The following is a 23,046-nucleotide window of genomic DNA, read 5'->3' as shown; positions in this document are numbered from 1 at the left end:
CATAAAATCCCCTTCTCCTGGTTTCCTTTACCTTAGCTATAGAAAGTAGGGAAGTGAAATTTGTTATCACTAACCTCAGTTTCTTTTTGGAGTGAAGTGTGTGATTTAAATTGCTATCATTCCTTCCTAGGCTGAATAATATCTTGTACAGTGTGAGACTGAATGGGTGCTTGCTGGCTCCAAGTGTTTATGTGGTTGGCTCAGCAGCGTTTATTGTTGTTGGGTGTTTTGCTGTGATTCATATTTGGAAATTCCCCCAAGGTTACTTTAATTAGGGTTTATTTGCCTAATAAAAGCCCAACCCTTTGGGTGTTGGGGTTTTAGTCTTATTTGCATTTGTTACCTTGATGGGTGTCACTTTAGAGTTCTGAGACAAAAAGTTGGTATCTTGAGAGTATACTGTTCACTCCGAACTCCGTATCTCAGTAGTGGAAGAAACATGTCTTTTAGTTTAGCTTTAAAAAGCTTTGCCTTGATCTTAGGCAAATTCATGGACTACACCCCTCCAAGGTTCTAAAGAATTGTTTTTAATTGTTGTTGAGGTTTAGGGATGGTTTTGAAGTTTATGGTGCATAATACATACATGCTTCTCCTTTAGCATGGCAAAATTAAAATGTAACTTTTGAAGTCCAAAATGTGTTGCTTTTTAAATTTATTAGTTATTTTATATATGTTGCTTGCAATAGCATTCACACATAAAATAGCAATAGGGAAAGCATACATGGATCCTTTATTATTCAGTATCATTGGTATTTGTACTGAATGGATATAGATGATGTAGAAAAAAAATATATGGCTTAGCCATGAGGGCATAATTGTGAACAAATCTCTTTGAATAGTTAAAGTATGCGTTTAAAATAGCCTGATGGCTTATAGGCAAAGTGAAATGACGCCATTATATCCAAGAATTGTACCTTGGTTTACAATTCTCTCTTAAATAAGTATTGCATTTGAGTATTACTTAGCAATTTGATACAAAATTATATTGTAATTTTTAGTGATAATGCAAACATTGGTGCAAGAAAAATTTTCTGAAGAAAGGATATGCAGGAAAATTTTTTCACAAACTGTTCTCTTCCCAGAAGCAGAAGTCTTTTAGTAATTAAACCCAAACATACATGTGTACATACATACATACATAAATCCTGTGTGATATCATGCAAGGAGTTAATTTTTAAGATTCACTTTTTACAGTACACATTTTACCCACACTTACATGGGCTCAAGTTTTATATAAAAATCATGACTTACATAGAGATGTATTAACTTGTAAAAGATATTTCATGAAATAATTTCAAATAGTACATCTGAAAATTCTATAAAATACAAAATTATATAATGTAAAATAAAATACATAATAAACCATATTTACAAAAACAAAATTCAAAGATCTATATATCCAGTATATGGCCCATGACCTTTCTTTCATGTGGCATAACTTAAACCACTACAGTCACTTGTAATTTCAATTTAAGTGGCTGTGAGGTCACTGTTAAGCATGCATCATAAAGTTTGGGTCATTTACCAAGTACATTTGAAAATAAGATTTGCCTTGATTTATTCTGTCTGCAATATTCTTTCATTAAGATGAGTAACAAAAACTCATGAAGTAACTTGTGGTATACCAGTCACATAATTTACCAGTAATTTAATTATTCAAACAAGAATATTCGCTAATACCTTCCCAGAACTCTAAAAAGCTCCCAGGAGATCCAGAGGGGAAAAATTATAAGGAGGACAAGTAAAATTTACAGTCTCTAAATGCCATATTTTCAATTCAAAAGTAAGAAACGTTTTTCTATTCAACTTATTCAACAGTGCTGAGGTCTTGAAAGTCTTTTGTATCATTGTGCATATTCTGGTTTCCTGGCCAAGATAAGAAAACTCCAAGGCCCAGGAAAATTTACTATGGTGTCAGTTGGTTACTGATCCCTGAATCAAATTCCTTGCATTTATCTGGGCTCCAGGATGAGTAGTCTGTTTTGAAAGGTAATGAAGAGCTTCTGCCTTTGAACCATGCACTCTCAGAGCCATTAATCTTCTCATTAAAATGAAGCCAGTGGTATTTCTGGAACTTTGTATAATCAAGACTTGATAACAAAAACTAATTTGCAAATTTTCAAATGAAACAAACTGGGTTTTCTTGAACTTAAGTCTGAATTCAAAGAAATCATTGCGGGTATCTCAGTTTCTTTTAGGTGTAAGCTCAGTTGTGCCAGGGAAATCTAGTTTTGTTCCTTAGCATGCTCCTCCCTGCTCTTTTGCTCCCTTTTTCAGAATTGAAGCTAATGGCACACTTGGTGTGTCATAGGTGAATAATAGTCTGTATATGCCAAGGAGGACAGAGAGAGAGGTGGAAAGAAGCCTCCTTCAGGAGAAAATGACAGACTTAAGTCGGCTATAGCAGAGTGAAAGCAACCCTCAGTGCCAGTGATTAAAGAAGTTTCTGTAAGGGGGAATTTGCATTCCTAAAAGTTTTGGTGTTGAATAACTAAGAAACATTGCACAAGTGTCTGGTTGTACAGAGCAGAAGCTACCTGCTCTTCCCACTTCTCTCCTTCTTACTCTAGTGTTCCAGGATGGCATCAATGGAGAGCTTACTAGAAATGCAGATGGTTTCAAAATGAGTGCCAAAGATGACATATTTATTTTTAAAAGCTCTCTATGCCATATATTTTACTTTTGAATGTGGCAAGAGAAGAGGGTGTGAGAACTGCCTCAGGGTTCTCATTCCTGGGGCTGCAGTATGAATCGTGGGTGGGAGGGGTGGGAGGGCCCTTCCTTGCCACCGCAGTGGTCACATGTGGCTGCTCTGTCAGCTCTCTGGCCTTGGCTTCTGAGCTGGGAGAGAATGATTGATGTTCTGGGCCCCTCCATGGAATTATTGACTGGCTTTGCTGTCCAGATTCCCTGGGGCTCCTAAGGGCGTCAGGAAGCTCTGAAAATGAAGAAGGAAGTCATTGGACTTGGAATTCATAATGGAAGTTTGCCTGGAAGGAGATCTTCCTTCTTGAAAAGAGATTGTTTAATGTATAAATTTTTTATTTTGTCTGTCAATTCATTATTCTTCTCCCTCTAAGGAATTGTCTCTGTCATCTTGTTGCCATTATCATGCCACCATTATCAGTGAGCACCTCCCAGCTGTGCTCTCTTCCCTGCTCCGGCGGGCCCCCGAGGTACTCTCTGTCTCCCTGGTATTCCTTTTCACCTTTGTGCACTCACTGAAGCTCTGCTCAGCCTCCAGTACCCTTTGGTTATGCACACTTATTGACTGATCTTTTCCCTCCCTGCGTATCACCCAAATCTGCGATCCTCCTGTACAGCTTGGTAAGCAGTTGTATACGTTATCTTCATTCCCCAGGACAGAACACAAGTTCCTTGACAGCAGGGGCCTAGGGATAGAGGTGATAAGGACACTTACATTTTGTATTTTTTGAGATTTCTTTACATTGTGCATGTATAGCCTATTAAAATAATTTTTAATGCATTTCCCTTCCTGGTATCATATATCGTAAAACAGAAGCAAAACAAACAAAACAAAATGATAGAGATTCAGTATGGTAACAAATAAAATTCCATATAGGTTTGTTAAGTGCCTTTTGCTCTGAAGGGAAGATAAAAATAACTAACAGTGATAATAGTTAACAAAATAAAACCTGTCTGGCTAAATGCTAATAATAGTGGCTTTACTTCATGTTGGGGGCTTCCAGATTAATATAAAAAAGTCTTCGTGCATACCCAAACCAGTGCTGTTTACTTAGCTGCTCTCAAATGGGGATAAGCAGACATCAGCTATCAAGTTTCTAGCCTGGAAAAATCCATAAAGGCCAGTGTACACAGACATCATGGGGACATCATGCAGACAGCTCATAAAAATAACTTGCCCAACATTTTTGGAAACTGATGCAAGCTGTACTTGTGGCTCTGTCTGTTTCCTTTGCTTTACCCAGTAACAAATGAATAGAGGCTAGTTACCAGGGCTGTGAGAACTTGAACGCTAAAAGAGACACCCAGTATTCACAATAGGGGACGTACCAATCCTGTATTACATGAATATATACAGAACGAACAATCATAATTCACTCTAATAACCAAAAAGAAGGCATCAATCTATTCAAAAATATTTATTGAGCACCTAAGACACGCTAAGCATTCTAGGGAATTCAAACATATCAGTTACTCCCTGGTTTTAAGGAGTTTGAAGTCTAGTAGTAGTGCAACAATGCTTGTTCATAACATATGTATTAGTATCATCTGAGAGGTACAGTTTAACAATTTGGAGGATGGAGAGATAGATAACTTCCAGATGAGTGATCAGAGCAGCCTCTGTTAGAGAGGAGGGCACTTGGAATGGATGTATGAAACTTTTTACTTAAGTATAACACACATTAAAGTGTACATATCGCAAAGACTAGGGGCTAACTGAAATTCCACCAACTGAACACACTAGCTATATAGCCAGACAGAACAATACAGTACTCCAGATGCCCCCTGTGCCTTCTTCCAGTCATTCTTGGGGGTTGTAGGATTTTATCAGATGAATGTAGACAGGAATTACTGGAGGGGGGAATCACCATGTGTGAAGACAGGGAAAATGGAAGCCATGACCCATGTTTGAGGAATGGGCTGAAGAGTAATTTGCTTGGGGTGCCTGCTGGAGAACAGAGTTGGGTCCTTGTTGGAGAGCCTTAAATACCAAGTAAAGGAATTAAATTTTATTCATTAGCTTCTGAAGGTTTTGGAGCAAGGGAAGAATATTTTGTAAGACTTTTGATGATGGTTGATAATTTACTAGTGATAGAAGGTGAGATTAGAGGTCAGGTGACCGGTTGGAAAGCTATAATATCAAGGTATGAGATATCGATTCTGCCAGAGCAGGAGAGGACAGAGGGCAACTAACAATACATATAAAGAGCAAACAGAAACTGAATAGCTGTGGGTCTTGAGGAAGGAGGAGTCAAAGAAAATTGCCTTCCACAGAACTAATCAAGAGAACATTTAATAATTTTCTCAGGTAGTTTATTGTCATTTACTTTTTTGTTAAGGGTTAATATAATCTTTGAATGCTGTGTTTTCAAGAGAATTCTGGAAACTTTCTTACAGTATTAGAATAAAACCCTGAGTAACCCTAAGGGAACTCCAAAGAAAGCAACTGACCTATCAGATAAAAAGAATCTTTTGTTAGTCAGAAATATGAACTGTTTGTCTTTTCAAATGGGTGCATACTAGAATAAACATTTTGCTGGGAAATACTGACTCTGAGGAAGACTTTTGAAGATACCATGTTAAAAGCAAATTATTGGGTGTTGCACACCTACCTGTTTTTTCATTTTTCCTTTAAGTGATATCATTAATCCAAATTTCTGGGTAGGATGAATTAATTAATTTTATCCTATATTTTTCACCTGTAATGTGTATCTACAGGAAACAATTTCTTTTTTTAAAGGCCATGATATTTTTTCTTTGACAACTTCTCATATCACTTTGGCTATTTGGGTCATTTTTTTTTTTTTTTTTTTGGTAAGGAAAAGTATCAAATTAGACTTTGCTCCTCCCAGCAGGTCTTCTCTGAACCCCTCAGACTGAAGTATTTGGCTATGTGGTCTCCTAGCAACGGAAGCAAATTCTGTGTATTCTAGTGGTATTACTGTTTTCTTGTTTATCTCATTCACTAGATTGTAAGCTTCTTGAAGGCAAGGGAACATACGGTGTTTATCATTGTTCCTCTGATAACTAGCAGTGGCTAGTACTCCTTTAAAATATGTATAGATTGAATGAATGAATGAATGGCTTGGATTATCTATTTCAAGAGTTGTGATAAGTAAACAATGAAATGATGCATGTACAGACTGCTGTTAAAGACATCTAACAGATGATAGATAGTTAAGAAACAATTTGTGTGGGGGGGGCAATTACAGCTGAGAACCAAGAAATACATTACTACCTAAATTAATTAAAAAACTTAGGTGAAGCAGTATTACTGAAAGTATGGATTTCATCTCAAGGGCAAAGGTTTTTGGTAAAGAATAAGTTTCTTTTTCTTTCTTTTTTTTTGGGGGGGTGGGGCGGGAGTATAAATTAAGTAAATTACATTGAAATACTACATCCGTATCAAGTACAAAAGCAAAAACGTTTAACAGAATGTGACCATATAGAAAGAACTAGACCTTATTTCCTCTTTTGTCTCTGGCACAGCACAAAGGGCTGGCTTGGGGTGTATGTCTTCTTTTTCACCACTATCTTTGTCACTATTTTTTATTGATGGCAACCCTACTCTCCCCATTCCATCTCTTTCTCTCCAAAGCAGTGGGTTCTTACTTAACAAGTAATTGCTGAGCACTTAACACGTGCTTTGATTTACTATGTGTGTTCAAAGTCTGTTCTTCACGGTATTCTCTTCTGTACAAACAGCACCGTTATTTCTAAAAGGTTGTTGTTTGTTTCTGCCGTTTTTGATGCGTGTAGTGGTTTACAGGTACTGGGATTTGTGTAGGAAAACATCGACAGATGGAAAGAAGTTACCCTAAAAAGCCAGCGTACGTGCAGGTAACCAGGAGTCCTTTCTGGAAGCAGGCGAAAGAGCACGTGGGTGGGAAGAGGCGAGGAGTCCGGGAAGATAAGGGCTGGCATACGCTGGTTCCCATACTCTTTCTAGACCTGAGGCTCCATCACTCAGGCAGGCGGGCGCCCGTGGCTGGAGCCTGGCTCTCGCTGCGCTCCGCGGGGCCGCTGCCCCAGCTGAAGCCCCAGTTTTTCCTCGCGCTGGGAAAAGGAAGGGTGTTATAAGTTTGAAAGGGAAGTCCCTCCCCCTTCCCGGATTCCGATTGGCCTGCGTCGGCCCCACCGCCTCCAGGGCCGCCGGCGGATTGGCTGCGGGAGGAGAGCCCCGCGGCAGGAGAGCCCAGCGGCAGGCCCGGGGTCCTCCGGGGCCCCCAGGTGGCAGGTGGGGCCCGGGGAGCTCGCACCGCCCCCTCCACCTCCTCTGGCGGTCGCAGCTCGCACACTTTTAAGGTTCGCGCGCGGGTCTGGCGCGCCGCGCCCGGCGGGAGCGGGACTGCGGAGTGTGGTCATGAAGAGCCTCAAGTCCCGCCTGAGGAGGCAGGATGCGCCCGGCCCCGCGCCGTCCGGCTCCGGGGCTGTCGCCAGCGCGGTGAGTCCCGTGGCCCGGGAGCGTCCCGCGCACTTCCCGCGCACCTCCCGCGAGCCGCGGAGTGCAGTTCTGCCTTCTGCTTTCCCCGGCCGACCCCGGCGACTTCTGCCTCAGGCCGGGACTCCGCGTCGGCCCGGAGACCCTGGGGACCCTCCCCGCCGCTGCCCCGGCGCCTCTCCCGGGCCTCGACTGGGCCCTGCTCCGCCCCTCACCCTCAGGTGTCCGGACCCCTGGAAAAAACCCCGGCGCCTCCTCTGTCCGGGCTGTCTGGGTTTTACCCGCCTCGCCAGGCCCTTCCGCGGAGACCCCCATCCGTCCCTCCCTCCCGGGGCTAGCTTCCCGCTCCCCACCCGGGCACCGTCGGGCCTGGCTCCGGGGGCATCCCCAGGGCTGCGGGCCGGGCGGGGCACTCGCGCCCCGCAGTCTAGGTGGACGGGGCAGTGTACCCGGCGCCACCCCGCCTGGACTCCGGACCTTCCGTGGGTCCGGGACCCGGAGGCTGGGTGGACGTCGCTATGCCACTGGGAAAGTTTTCCAAGGAGGTAGATGAAATCCGGCGTAGTTATAGACAAAGCTCCAGATGGCTAGTGACCCTGGAATCGGTGGTGAAGTTGGGAAGGGGGCTGTCATGTGCGTCTCTAAGTCTCATCTGTAGGACGGAGCTGTGAGGCACAAGCGTTGCTGTTGCTCTGCAGCCTGGTCTCACCCAGTGTGTGTGCTGAAGTACTCAGGGCCTGTCTAGTTGGCAGGAGAACACAAACCTTGAGGAACAATCTGATGTTGGGATTTAGATAATTTGGCAAGTTAGAAGAATGACAGGATCATCAGAATTCCATATTACAAAGTGAACGTTATTTAAAAAGCCTGCAAGAGTCAAACTTAGATGTAATGCTCGAACTGTCCAGTTGCCCATTCGGAGTAATTAAAACGGACCTTTATAATTTTGCACAAATTTTACCAAATGATTGATTATATGTGTTTTATGACCATACTCATTAATCTGTTTTTGCTTTTGAGTTCATTCAGAACTGTGTCTTTCTCTCCACCGGATTATTTCTAGGATAATTTTGTTGGACTTAAAAGGTAATTGTGGAACTAGGCTCTAATTCCCAATTAAAAAAAAAAGATAGTTTCAGATGCTGTGATATTTGATGATTTGATGTTGTTTAGTAAGGATGAAGTTGTTTTATAAGCACATAGGACAGGTTACTTGATTTTGCATTACTTTAAAAAATAATCAGCAGAAATGTCATTTAGTGATATCTGAAGTCATAGCTGAATTAAACATTCAGCTTTTTGTAGTGCTGGTTGTGTTTTCAGCTTTAAAAGGATATACTTTTCTAGGTTTATTCGCTGTATTTTCCCCTTTTCTTTGGCTTGTGTAAAGGATTCACATTCCAGTTGGAGGTTTATAACCTTAGTTTTATCCTGTTTTCTCTTTTTAGAAATGCAGAGTATTTAATTGTTATTGGTATTATCGGCATGCCAATTTTCATTTTACACATTTGGAACATGAAGGGCATCTCTGACCTTAAGCCTTTAGTACTCACTAAACTGAGCATTTTATTTTTCTTAAAATAATAGCAAAAAAATAAAGAGAAATACATGGTATTAAAAAAAAAGAACCTAATAGGCTTAGAAAAGTGAACATGTCTCAGTTTAAGTTAAGGATAAGAATGAATTCTGTACAATATTTAAATGAAGTAAATGAGTGTCGTGACTAATAAAACCAAACCAAGCATTGGTAGAATAAAATTAATGTGCAGGAGAGAGAGCTTCCTTCTGCTTTTCAACCTATAAACCATAATCCCTAGTGTCAGATTTGGTCATGTGTGTACACACTATTATGAACACACTATTATGATTGATTATCTTTTTTTTTTCTTCTTGCCTTTAAAAATATTTAAAACTTAATTATTTGCTTTTGAATAGATAACATAGCACATGGCTTAATATTTGAAAGGAAGAAAAATATTTATAGCAAAGGGCCTCTCCTACCCATGTCCTTCAGCTGCCCTACCCCACCCTCCTTAGAGGCCACTGGTGTCATCAGTGCTTGCTAGTTCCTCCAGTTTAGCATATATACAAGCAAATATTAATATAAGTATTCTTTATAGAAGTGGTAGCACACTGTACTTGACATTCCACATCATTTTCTTCAACTGTAAATATCTAGGTCCATTCAGAACATCCCCATTCCAATCTTTGCTGTAATATACAATGCTGTGATGATTAAGCATATATATGTATATTTCAAATGTGTGTGTGTGTGTGTGTGTGTGTACACACTTGTAGAATCAATTCCTAAAAGTGGAATTAACTTGGTTAAAAGATACGTGCATTCCTAATTTTGAAGAATGTTAAATTTCCATCTATGTATCATGTACCCAATGTATGAAAAATTATTTTTTCCATGCTTTTATTTAAAGTCTGTTCAGATAGTTTGATCTCTGCTCTCCTGAAAAGTAAATATGGTATCTCAGGGGAGTTTAAATTTGTATTTTTCTTCTTATGAGTGAAGTTGAGCATCTTTTCATATTTTTAAGAACCCTTTGCATGTTCTTTTCTGTGAACAGTTTATCCTTTCTGTTTTTCTTTTGGGTTGTTGACTTTTTCCTTTTCATTTGAATTTACTTTATATCAGGGAAATTAGCCTCTTAATAAGAATAATGTATTTTTTAAACTAGTTTCTTGTCTTATGACTTTATGGTGGCTTTTGCTGTGCAGAAAGTGGTTATTTTTATACAACTGAATTTATATAACCTTTTATGATAGGTTTACATTATATCTTGACCTTTGTAGTGTGCAATAAACAACAAAAAAAACCCAAATGAACAAAACTCCTGAATTTCTTCTAGTTTTTAAATATGTTTTATTTTTTAACATTTAAGTCCTTGGTCTGCCTGTAATTTATGCTCATATAAGGTGAGAGGTATATCTTGCTTTCTTTTTTATCCTTTCTTGTCCTCCTTTGGTTACTTAATTTGAATCTTAAAACATTCATGTAATTATCACGGAAAGGATTCCAATTTGCACAATTTTGATTTGAGCAAATATTTTAAAATGTGTACTTCATAAATATTTTTGTGTTTGTTTAAGCTTGCTTGTCTGAGACACTTTAGTAATAGACTGAGGTATGTAAATGTTTTATATTATGTAAAATACGGCATATTAGCCTAACATGCTAAATTATTATCATATGTGGAAAAATTCATTTAAAATATTTTGAATAGTACCATGGTTATAAATACACCAGAGAGTTTGGAGTTCATTCAATGGAGGTACGTTTAAACACATATAAATAAATGTAGCTCATGATAATAAATCATGGGTAAAGAATCTGAAGATAGCTTCATCTTTTATCATAAAATAGGACTATTTTTGTTGTCACATTAATTTTAATTACTAAATTGAGGCTTCAGATTTCTGTAAGTGATAATTAAATGACTGTAAATGCCATTTCAGATCTAGTTAATTATATTTGCAGTTATGTATACAATTATATATACAGTGAGAATAGGCTTCTGTTTTTCGCCTAGTTCAGATTAGGAAAATTGAGCAATTGAAATTAACAGACTGTAATTCCAGAACTTGTAGAAGTACTGAAAACAGATATTACAAGCAGACATTCTAGAAGGGGGTTCCACTTTAGATTGTACCCATGCTTAACATGTGTAGCTAAATTCTTGATTATTAAAGTAATCTCTCACCTGGGTGAAAGTGGTTATTTTTGCTGCCGTTTCTCTAGGCTACTCTTAAAATGGGGCAATGAATTTTATAATTCAGCAGCCAAATATGTTCTACAGCATCTTGCTGATTGCTTATGTTGCATTACCCTGAGTAAGTATTGGTATTTCTAAAGAATTTAAAGTCACAAATAGAGCAACTGAAAAATATCTTTGAAAAACTTCTTTTGGTTCCCACTAAGAACAGAAATTTGGAAATTCTTAGGAAGCCTAAAGGATTAAATGTGATTTTTGTTTTAGTTGTGATTTTTGAGGTTGAGGGTTTTGTGTTTTCCACTCACGGATTTGGGTGTTGTTTGAAAAGATGTCAATGTTATTATTATTGTAATAGTGACTTTTGGGTAGTATGAATAGTTAAGATCACAAATTGTTTAAGTTTAACTTAAACTCATGATACTTAATCAAGCACTGTTCACTCATTTTTATTAAAGATGCCAACCTTTAATTAAAAGTGCTTACCTCAACTAAAGCTTTATTCAGACAGTTTCCTAGAGTTATCCTTGAATTGTATTTCTTGTGGTGAAGGAAGATCACAGTAAAGAAGCCCACCCTGTCTTTATGCTTTTGGAATTCAGCCCAGCAGCAGTTTTGTCTATGTCATCAAGCTGATTTGAATTGCAGAGTTTTATTATTATAATACCAAAGCAGAATGGTTGAGTTGCTTTGATACATCTTTTGGTACATAATGAATTCAAGAACTTAAATGATGAGTAGTTAAGGAGTTTAATTATTCCTTTTAATAAGAGTGGAATAATGATTGTGTATATTTGTCATGTATGATACACATTTTTCAAATTTAAAATAATTAGTTCAGGAATTGAACTTTGTTCAGAATTTGCCTTATTTAGTTTGAAAAACATTTATAGAACATGTAAGTTAGGCTAAAGAATAATTAATAATTAGGTCCTCTTTGAAGACATGAATTTAATTCCAAGTTGGAAGCAGAAAATGTACAAGATGAGCCTGGAATTCTTTGTCACACTAAAAAGGCTATCAAAGATTAGGACTAGGGAGACAAGAGGCTCCCCCTTGACCAATGAGACATTCCAGTTATTAATAAGGATAATATGGCAGTGGACTAAAATCTTTAAATCCATGAGTTCACAATAATGATACAAAAAAAAAAAAAGAAACCTGTTATTTTGGAAGGATGGTAGGGAATTGATATATTCTTTTAAGAACCACAAATAAAGAGAAAGAATGAAACATCATGTTTTCCTCAAGGTAACCAAATATTTGATCAGTGGAAGTTTCTCTTTTATAAAAGGTATTTTATCTCAGCTAATAGATGAAGAAGGGGTGATAGAATTAGCATATCACAATTTTGCAGCTTCTAATGAATCAGTGGATCTATAGTCTAGACTGATTATCAGGGGCTATTAATGTCTCAAAAAGAAAGGCAATCAGACATAATTTATCTCCTGATGGAAATATCCATTAATAGTCTATTAATAGTCTTTCCAAAAAGAACCAGACTTGAATATGATAGGCCTCTAGGTCTAACCACTATTTAATGGAAAATACAGGGACAGAGGAACAAAGGTATGCAAGGAGCATAATTCTTGTGGTGCGAAACTCTGTAAGACAAATGGCCTGGTTTCTTAAAAAATAAATTGTAGGAAAAAAATGGAGAGGAAATCTAGAGATTAAAACATTTAGGAGACGTGTTAACCAGTCATAATGATAGACTTCATTTAGACCTTGATTAAATAATAATGAAAAATTAAAGTTTGTAAGACAATTGATGAAATGGATATGTCATGATATTATGGAATTATGACTTAAAAGATTTAAATATGACAATGGTAGTAATATGGTTATGTTTGTAAAGAGTTTTATCTTTCAGAGAAACATTTAAAAGGTATACTATTTACAGATGAAATGATATGAAGCCTGGGATTTGGCTCAAAATAACTGGTGGGTGGTGGGTGGGAGAAGTGAATAGAGGGCACAGTTGAAGTAGAATTGGTCTGAGTTTATTGTTACAGCTGGGAGGTTCATGGTACTATTGTATTTACTTGTGATACTATTGTGTTTTGTATATGTGTTTTAAAATTTCTGTAGTAAAGATCTAGGTACAGCCTTCAAGAATTTTAAGAGAGTTAGATAAGACATAAAATGATAACAATATAGTATATTAAGATATACTATATACAATATAGTATATTAAGATATACTATATACAATATAGTATATTAAGATAACAATATAGTATATTACACACATTAATAGAGGTGTGTGTAAATTGCTATAGGAGCACAGATGAGTAGGGTGGGGTCAGGGGAGAGATAGAAAGATGAAGTTTGAGTCTGGACCAGACAGACTGAAGGGTTTCCAGGCAAAAGAACAGCAAATGCAATGGTGTGAAGCTGTGAAATCATGTATCCAGTGAGGGAGCATCAGGTTTGGAAAGGAACTTTGGTGTTAATGGTAGGGATGGCACAGATAAGGTATAGACAAGTATTTCAGTGAAAGTAAGGAGTTAGAGGATGGCATCTAGGGAGGAATAGTGGAAGGAAGGTGTAGCTCTGGGTGGGGGTTGGGGGAAGGTTATTCCCAGTCTGGGGTAAGTTCCCTATGAATCTGCTGAACTAAAGTAAGTCAAGGTAAAGGACAGGTTGGGAGAAAGGCTTTTAGTTCTTACAGTTGCTGGCTAGGCTCCCAGTTGTCCATCCCCTCTGGCCATGGTGCCTTCTGTCTTTCCCTGCCCACCCTTTCTGGGAAGAGCTTCATGGGCAGGCCCTTGATGACTGGCAAGTGCCAGGCCAATTGTGTACCATGAATGGAGGAGAGGAGAGAATGGCCCATTTTCTCTCCACCCCTTGCCCAGGCTTGACTGGAAGGCTCTGAAACATCCATTGATAATGTGATCCATCTGGGTTCAAAGTCCTTCTTAGATTAAGTCCATAGCTCGCCCATTCCACAGGAGGCCAGCAGCTGAACCAGCAGGGGGCTCTGGGCATACTCAGGAAGCAGTAGCTATGGCTAGGGGCCATGCCCAATCCACAAAGACTCTAGAAGAAAATAACCTTAATGTCATCAACATAGGCAGATCTGGTCCATCAGGATAGGATGCATGCAAGAGAGTATTTCTGTGATAGGACAGTGGCAGGAATGGGGTCCCATCCTGGTCCAGCATACCAACCTTCACCCCTCTCCCTGTGGGGGTTATGGATGGGTCAATATGTTAGGCTATGGGAGGCACCTGCATTGGCCGTAACAACAAAACAGAACTCCCCCATAAGATGTTCTTACCTTCTGGCCATTTTGGTTACGCTGTGTGATCTTTGGGGGCCGCTCTGCTGTTACTCCAGGAACACACAGGAGGCCAGCTTCCAGACCTTGTCCTCAAGGCTCCAGAAGGGCCAGCCATCACTGGTCTATGTGCTGAAATGTCCAGGGCCATGTCCACTCAACAGAGTCCCTGGGGTTGAGTGTGGTTGGTGCTGGCAGCAGGATGTTCTGCTGGCCAGATCCCACTTCAGTAATTCCTTCTTGTTTTGCATGTGCAGTTTTATAGGAGAGGCAGCAATGTGTGTTAGCATGTCCACAGGGCTCAATGCCCCCTTATGGGGCTTCTCATTCAAATGCCGTAGCACTGTCCACAAGTGGACTGACTTGCCTTGTAGACTGTTGGTGTCTGACTTAAGGCCAGATTTTAACAAACCATTGTATCTCTCTATCATGCCTGCTCTCGTAGATTTATATGGTACATGAAACTTCCACATTATCCCGAACTTTTGCACCCATTCGTCTAGTAAAGTGTGTGCCTTGATTGCTGTCAGTCACCTGTGGTCAGCCATAGGCTGCAGAGAGATGCTCTGGGCCCCTTTTGGTCATTTGCTGATCTGCACGATGTGCCTGAAAAACAACCAATGGTTCAGTAGCTGTGTCCACATAAGTCATGGCATACTGATACCCTCCTGATATGGGCAGAGGCCCAACATAATCTATCTGCCACCTGACAAGGGGTATCGGCCCCTTTACTATTTTCCCATGTTGCTGTGGGACTTGGTGTAAGTCCCTCTTAGAGCACACAAGGCACTCCCGTTGGGCTCTGCTGACTTCTTCAAAGGTCAAAGGCAAGCCCCACCAATGGGCTACAGCCCACATTGTCTTTTGCCCCATGTGCAACAAACGCTGATGTAACCATTGGGCCACATCAGAGGCAGGCTTTTCTTGTAGCAAGTGCACCTGGGCCAATGTGTCTGCTTCATCATTCCCTGAGGATGCCAAAGGCAAATGGCTGGTCACATGGTATATGCTAACTGTTTTAGTCTGATCAGAGAGGCCCATAGGTCTTACCACAACTTTTGACCCCAAAGGGGCTGGTGACTACCCAACCAGTTGGCATGGTACCATATTGGTAGCCACAGGGTCAAGCCCTGATAGATGCCCCAGCTGTCCATGCAGACAATTACTGGGGATGGCTCCTGGTGATCACGAGCCATACTGCCCACAACTCTGCTCATTGACTGCTCTTCCTTTCTGCTTCCTCCATATTGTCTCAAACTTAGGATGGAAAGCCACAGCCCTCCACTTCGGGGGCTGCCCCATCTGGAGCCAGCTGTGTACCAAACATCCTTTGGGATAGGGACTCTTCCTTCCTGATAAGGACTGCCTGTTACTAATGGCTCCAAAGCAAGTTCTTCCTGCTTCCCACTGGTGTATGTCACTAGCCTCAGTAAGAGTTGGAGTTCTCCACATAAGGGGCTAGTGGAGAGGGTGCTATGCTGCTGTAATTATGCACATTTTGCCAGTGTAGGTATCTGTATCACACCACTCTGTGGTCTTTGGGTCTAGTCTCACACCCACCCTGTGATGGAATAGGTGGTTATTACCTTGGATAGAGATGTTCTGGTGATGGGCTCTGTAGCCAGGAAGTCATGGTACACAGCAGCCAATTGCTTCTCCGTCAAGGTGTACTGGACCTCTGGTCCTTTCCAGAATCGTGACCAGAATCCAGTAGGTTTCTGAGTCTGTTCAAGCTGCTGCCAGAGGCGCCATCCATAACCGTCTTCAGTTCCATGAACATCTGCCTCACAGGGCCCTGATGGGTCCATTACACTCAAGGCCTGCATGGCCTTGACTACTTAGTGGTATAGGCAGATGCACATGTTTCCTCCCAGTCACATCTGATGCCCTTTCACACCAACCAAGATAAGAGCCTCAGAATTGTGCCAAGTGCAGGATAAACACTCTCCAGTAGCCCAGAAGACCCCAAAACTCTTGTGGTACTGCCATGGTTGTAGGGATAGGGAAAGCCTGGACTTTATCTGTGACTGCTTCCGGGATGACTTTAGTTTTACCCGACCAGACGATGCCCAGGAATTTGACTGACAAACCAGGTTCCTGAACCTTGGTACTGTTCACAGCCCATCCTTTCTCCTGTAGATGTTGCAGCAGTCTAGGTGCTGCACCTTCTAGATCTGGAAGACAATCAGACACGAGCATAATGTCATCAATATAGTGATACAGCTGACCACTGGTGGTTTATCCCATGCTGCCAGTCCTGGGCTACAAGTCCATGACAGATGGGACTGCGGACGTATCCCTATGGAAGGACAGTGAACGTCTACTGCCGGCCTTCCCACACGAAGGCAAACTGTTCCTGAGTTTCCTGTGCTGTATCAATAGAGAAGAAAGCATTAGCAAGGTGCACAACATAATGATATGTCCCTTGTTCATGACTGAGGGTGTCTGTAAGGGCTGCAATAGAAAGGACAGCAGCATGTAGAGGGGGGGTGACTTTATTCAGTTCTCTGTAATCCGTGATCATATGCCAGGAAACATCCAGGTTTTTCACTGGCTATACCGGGGAATTAAAAGGACTATGAGTGGGCCTTATGATGCCCACCTTCTCCAGCTCCTGTAGAGTTCTCCAATTTCTTTGTGTCCCCCCATGCAATTTATATTGCTTAATATTTGTCACCTGCTGAGATAACAGGCAGAACTATAGGCAGGTGCTTAGCGTGTCCCCTCAGAACTGCCTTTACCACATGTACTCTCAGCCTGAACTTCCCTGCAGTGGTTTGTAACCACAGGCCCTGCAGGATGTCCACCCCCAAAATGCATTCAGGGATGGGAGAAATACACCCAGTATACTCCTTTAGGGGTAAATGCCCTATCCCCCGTGGGATTTGGGCTTTCTTGACTGTAATTGCCTTACCCTCATAACCATCTATCACAGTGTGGGGGTCCCAGGAAAGTGTTCATGGTTGCCATAAATTAGAGAACATCCAGCTTCTGTGTCCACCAGTGCCAGGACACATTGTACATTAGGGGACCAATTAACTGCTAATTCTACATGTGGCCTCTGGTCCCCTCTGCGTTCCCCAAGGTGGGAACCTTGACTTCCCCCTCAGTCAAAACCATGATGCCCAATCATCCTCCTGTGGGGGTGAGGGCTTAGGTGGGGTCTGGGTACTCCTCCCCAGCAAGTCTTGTAGGCACATGGGCCAGACATGGGGCTTTGCCTCTGACTTCTGTGTCTTGGACCTCAGTGGCTGGAACTTCTTCTCTGGCTTTAATTGATAGCACAACTGTAGCAAGATTCTATTGGGCTGTCCATTAAGTTTTTCTTTCACTGCCCTCGCCTTCATCAAATAAACCCACATCTGGGTCTTCAAGATCTTCACGGGGCTCTTTGAACCTCTCCTCTCAGTAACAGATCATATCTTCTGTGCTCCTACTGTTTTATCCCCCTGCCCCACCCAGATCTACACCTCACTTATGGGTTACCCTACATGGGGGGGCAAGAATAGTCACTAGGGACCCAAAGAGGGATGCGGGAGCCATACAGAGCACCAAGTTTCTCATCCTCTTGGTGAACAACTCATCAGAGCCCTGAGCGTCCATATTACACATGATATTTTTCATGCCCAACTCCTGTAAAACCTGCTGGAGTTCTGCATTCATTTGACAGCTACTGGGGAAGTATAGTTAATCACTTTGATTAGGCCAAACTGCCCTGAGGGCTGCTGTCAGTCAATCCAAAAGCACGTGATTCCCTGGGTTCTGATGGCCATTTTGTAAATTCTGCTAGAGAGGGGTGAGTCATCCAGGATGCCAGTTTACCCATTTCTGACCCAGACAGAACAATGCCCTCTACTCCTAAATCCCCAAAACACAAAAGCCACATGGGCAGAGGCCCCAAGGGCTTCTGCCAAACCTGGGTGTTCAAATCCACTAGCTCGGCCTGGATATAGGGGCCGAGGATGGAGTGCTCCACAACCTGGGGAGGGGACTGCTCCTCTCCCTGAGGAACCTGTGGTTGCTGTGTCTTTATTTTCTTAACTACAGCTGGGCTGGCTCTCAGTATGGGAAGGGCTGGTGTCTCAGGTGGTGGCCTCAGCAACAGCTCTGTCCTCTGTCCCACCCCCTCATCATCCCCTGGCTTCTCCTCCCCTGACGTCCTCACTACCACTTCTGGAGCTGAAGCACTACCCCTTCCTTCACCTCCCCCATGGCCTCTAGCAGCTTGCATTTTTCTGCTGCCCCCTTCCCTGCCACTAGCATGTCTCTCAGCAGTGTGACCTCAGTTTTCAATAGCTTTTGTTCTCTTTTCAGAGAACCCACAACTCGTGTTCCTATAGACTTGCCACCAAAGGGCATCTCTCTCCTTAGTAACCCTTTCTAATGCCACGAGAAACAACCACCCACTTTTCCTGCTGCCTCATGGCCACTCAGTTCCCCTAAGGAGTCCCCAATTTTGCAGAGGGCCAGCTCCACTGCCTTCAGCATCGCCGTCCTTCCCCAATTCTTGGGAGGGGCACACTCCTTTAGGAGGCACTTTACCCCAGACCAGATTTCCACTGGGGAAACTCTAGGTGAATCTCCACCATCCATGGGTGAATCTTCACTACCCCAAGGGGGGTTCAAGGTTATTTCCCCACCATCTATAGGAGCAGCCTGCCCAAACACTGCACACATGAGGACAGATTTTGAGTTTACCAGATCCTACTGATTCTATGCCAGATATAACTCGGGCAGTGGGGGAATGTTCCCAGCCAGGGGTGAGTTTCCTATGAACTGGTGAAGCTGAAGTAAGTCAAAGAAAAGGGCAGGTTGGGAGAAATGCTTTTATTTCTCATAGTTGCAAGGCAGGCTCCCATCCATCCATCCCCTCTGGCTGCAGTGTGCGCTGTCCTTCCCCACCCGCCCCTTCCAGGAGGAACTTCACTGAGCAGGTCCTTGGTGACTGGCAAATGCCAGACCAATTACCAAATACCAGGAATGGAGGGGAGGAGAGAATGGCCATTTTCTCTCCACCCCCTGCCCTGATTGACTGGGAGGCTCTGACACATCCATTGATTTGTAAACGGACTAAGGCTAGGCAGGAGATTCTGGAAATTTTGCCATTCTGGTTGAAAACTTCCATTTACCCATTAAAGGCTTTTCTTGTTTTTTTGTTTTTTAATTTGATTTAAAAATTTGAATTCTTTGACAGGTTTAAATAACTGTTTAGAGACATCTTTGATTGGAATCGGTAAAACTTCATCTTCAGAAATTTTTCTGTTAGTGAATTAACAAGTTTATCCTTTTCCCTTTCTCCTTAGAATTAGCTAGTAACCAGCAAAATTTTGTTCTTATTAGTCCTGCTTAACTTACAGTTATGGTGAAGGAATCTAGATCCAAGAATATTAAACATCTTAACTTTTGTATTCTTTGTTTTATCTCTATCATATGGAAGTGTTTACCATTCTGTTACAGAATACACAAACATTGTCCATCCTCACATCTAAGGGACAAAACAAATTGTTGAAAGTTTCCATCTGCATGAGCTTATTCATGCAAGGGAAGTCAAATTGATTTCTGTAGGGAATTTGCCTAAAAATGGATGTTGGAAATGCACTTTCTGAATTTATAAACAGAATGATAGGGTAGTATATGCATATTGACGATTTTCCTAAATCATAAAACAATTAAAAGCCTTAATAGCTTTTTTCTTTTTGGTTTAATAATATAACACAAAAACAGAAGAATAATTTCACCTGTTTATAGTCACAAAAATAGTTTTGTCTGTTGGACTTCTATCCTCAGAAATCTTGACTATTACTGACATTGACTAATTTATTTCCAAATGGAATAGTCTTCAACATGATATGCAAAAGATGAACTTACATAGTTGAGTGACTCTTTAAAGGCACTTGAGTGTCTCTTTAGTGGTATACCCTGGCAAAGGATGGGATGTGATGAGCTGTAATTACATACTTAAGTCATACCTGGCAAGTGACTTGAGAGGGAGTAGGTATATGACTGAACTTAGTAAGGTAAGTGGCTGTTGTTTTAAAAATCTGTTTTTCCCTCATAAAAGAAAGACATGTTCATTGTAGAAAGCAAAATATTTGAAGATAAAGAATAAAATAAGTCATCCATAATGCTATTTACTATGTCATTAATCACTGGTTATGCTCTTCAAGGAGTCCATACTGCCTCTTTGTTATTCAATCAGTATTTAATTACCGTGATGCCAAAGTAATGATATGTGTATAATTTTTTGCTGTTCTAATAAACTTCATACATAAAATTTTAAGTAATTTGAAGTGATTTGAGTAAATACAAATGTCCCATTAAGGAATATTCAGTAAATGCTAGTGAATTAGTTAAAAAGGAATTAGTCATAAGAAATCCAAGTGCCAGGGGCCAATAATTATTGAACATTGTTCATTTATTGAGCATTGTTCTAAGTGCTTTACATCGACTCAATCCTTACAGCAATCTAAGGAGTACTAGTGTCATTGTTTTATAAATGAAGTTAAATAATTTACCTGCCCAAGGTATCATAGCTAATAAATGGAGGTCCAGGTTGCCTGACTCTGGAACCCATGTGCTTAACCATTGTGAACTGATAACATTTTGAATTTAAAACTATGGCATTTGAACCTTAAGCCATAAAGCAGGAAAACTGGGGAGAGGGTTGTGTAGGGGGAAGGTTAGGCCTTTTATGGTAAATTTCAAAACCAATTTGTGTTCCTTGCAGTGTATAAAATTGTTACATTCCTTATATGGGCATATAATATCCATTATCCTTCAATAATGGACACTATTATTTAAAACATTTTTTAACCTGAAAGAAAAAAAATTACTGTTTTAATATGTGTTTTTGATTTCTAGGCAGTATGAACATATTTCTATGCTTATTACCACCTTCACTTGTATTAGGAATTGCCTGTTCATGGTCTTTAACCATTTTTTATTTGATGTCCTTGTTCATTGATGTTTAAGAGCTTTACATCTTTATTTTTGCTACTTGGCTGATTGTAGCTTTGAGAGTAGTGTGTTTGTCTCACTATAGTTACATTTTTGTTACCTTCCCTTATATTTCAAACAGTTTTTGTTGTATGTACTTAATTTTGATAATTGATAATGTAAAGTTCTTGGCTATTTTATATTCATTGTAGAGGACAAAAGTCTTTATATTATTATACCATTGTAGTGGTATAAAACTTTCTAAATTGTCCCATTTTAACTTTTGTCTTGAATTGTACATTGTGAAAGTATCATGTTATCCCCTTTTGCCTTTTTGCTGTGTGTGTGTGTGTGTGTGTGTGTGTGTGTGTGTGTGTGTGTGTATGTGTATGTATTCACCCAATATTTTATCATATCCTTGGTTTTAAATATTTTAGAGGACATATGGATGAAGCAGTCTTGGGAATCTAATTGTACTAAAAATTATTGGCTTACTGGTATGTGGGTGTGTTTGTGTCTAAAAAGTATCTGTGTCCATTTTGGGGGATAATATGTTTTTAATATTGACCTTATTATTACAGTGTCAAGGTATGACATTGCCTCTGTAATAAAGCTTTCCCCTTCAAATGCACAAAAGAAAATTTAAAAAAAGATCTCAGTGACTTTAGGTTAAATTTTTTCCTACCAGGTTGTGACATTGTTAAGGAGAGAGAGGAAAGGGGGCAAGACAGACACATCATGTTTTCTAATCCAGGAAAGTGAATGTATAATTTTTTTTCTAGCTGGTTTTTGTTAGTCTGTGGTTTTCTCATTGCAGGGTACTTAAACCCTGTTCAGAGGTTGGGGTACTTTGAAAATGAGTCTCCAGTGCGGAAGCCTTGTGGGTGTGGTTCTGGTGAGGTCAGCACACTCTGATCTTCTCAGCTGTGTACTTTAGGAATAGCTCACAAATGCTTTCTGACTTACATGTGAGAGGTCTTTTTAATGAGAGATCTTTTTTATGATTCCTCTCTATTTTTGTTTTTACCATTAGATTCTTTTTAAAAATTAACACTTTATATTTAAAAAAAAGCACTTTATGAAGTATAAACAGTGTTCATGGCAATAGATAAGTAGATAAATGTAGAAAATGGAGTGTTTCTCAGCCTTAGAAAGGGCAAATTTTGGGCCAAAGAATGCCCACTCATAGCTCTTGCAACCGTGCCTGGAGCAGTATGAAGTGGCAGGGTATTGTGTCAGTGTCACAGGCTCCCGCCTTACAGTTTGGGGGACTTGGGGTTGAATCTTGCTGCTCCCAGTAACCAATCAGCATTTTGACCTTAGGCAAATAACAAACACATTTTATTTTCTCTTTAGGAAAATGGGTCTAGTAATTGTAGTTAAGGACTCAACATATGTTCTTCTTACTAACTGAAAAAATGTCACCAGGGGTCATTCCATTTTTGTCCTTTATAGCCAGATGAACAGCAGTCTTTCTCGATCTTTTACTTTGTAGTTAATACATGCCCTTGTAGACTTTTAGATCTACATCTTCGAAAGATCATCTGCTCTAGCCTCCTGTCCCAAGGGAGATGATACTGGTGTTTCTGTTTTTCATTTATTAGAAAAAATATTTCCTGATGGCCTAGGCAAAGAAAGCACTGGGAGATGAGAAGAGGAGGAATCAAAGAAGTTCAAAGTATTGTGGGGAGGTCCGTAAACTAATCATAAAAAGTAGTAACTGCTGAGTCATGGACATGGTGGTGATCCAGTTTGGAGCTGAGGAGTCAATAAAGATGTTTTTGCAGGATGAGCTGATGCTTTTTAAAAAGGAATTGAAGTGAGAGTCACGTAACAAAATTAATCATTTTAAAGTGAACAGTTCAGTGGCAATATTCCTAGTGTTGTGTAACCACTATCTCCATCTAGTTCCAAAACATTTTCATCTACCCAGAAGGAAACCCTGTTACCCATCAAGGA

General features: G+C 40.5%; 1 protein-coding gene across 2 annotated transcripts in view; it reads left to right on the top strand.

The window, feature by feature from the left end:
• Positions 1-6,851: 6,851 nt before the first annotated feature.
• The window catches only part of UACA (uveal autoantigen with coiled-coil domains and ankyrin repeats), a 101,483-nt gene continuing 85,288 nt past the window's right edge, over positions 6,852-23,046 (top strand). For both annotated transcript variants that reach the window (XM_036907857.2, XM_036907856.2), the window contains exon 1: positions 6,852-7,150. In XM_036907857.2, the coding sequence (XP_036763752.2) occupies positions 7,070-7,150 (81 nt within the window). In that variant the 5' untranslated portion in view covers positions 6,852-7,069. The remainder of the gene's footprint in view (positions 7,151-23,046) is intronic.

The sequence above is a fragment of the Manis pentadactyla genome, chromosome 11 (assembly GCF_030020395.1).
Source record: "Manis pentadactyla isolate mManPen7 chromosome 11, mManPen7.hap1, whole genome shotgun sequence".
Classification (NCBI taxonomy): domain Eukaryota; kingdom Metazoa; phylum Chordata; class Mammalia; order Pholidota; family Manidae; genus Manis; species Manis pentadactyla.
Note: the sequence above shows the minus strand (reverse complement) of the source record. Positions and strands in the feature narration are given on the sequence as shown.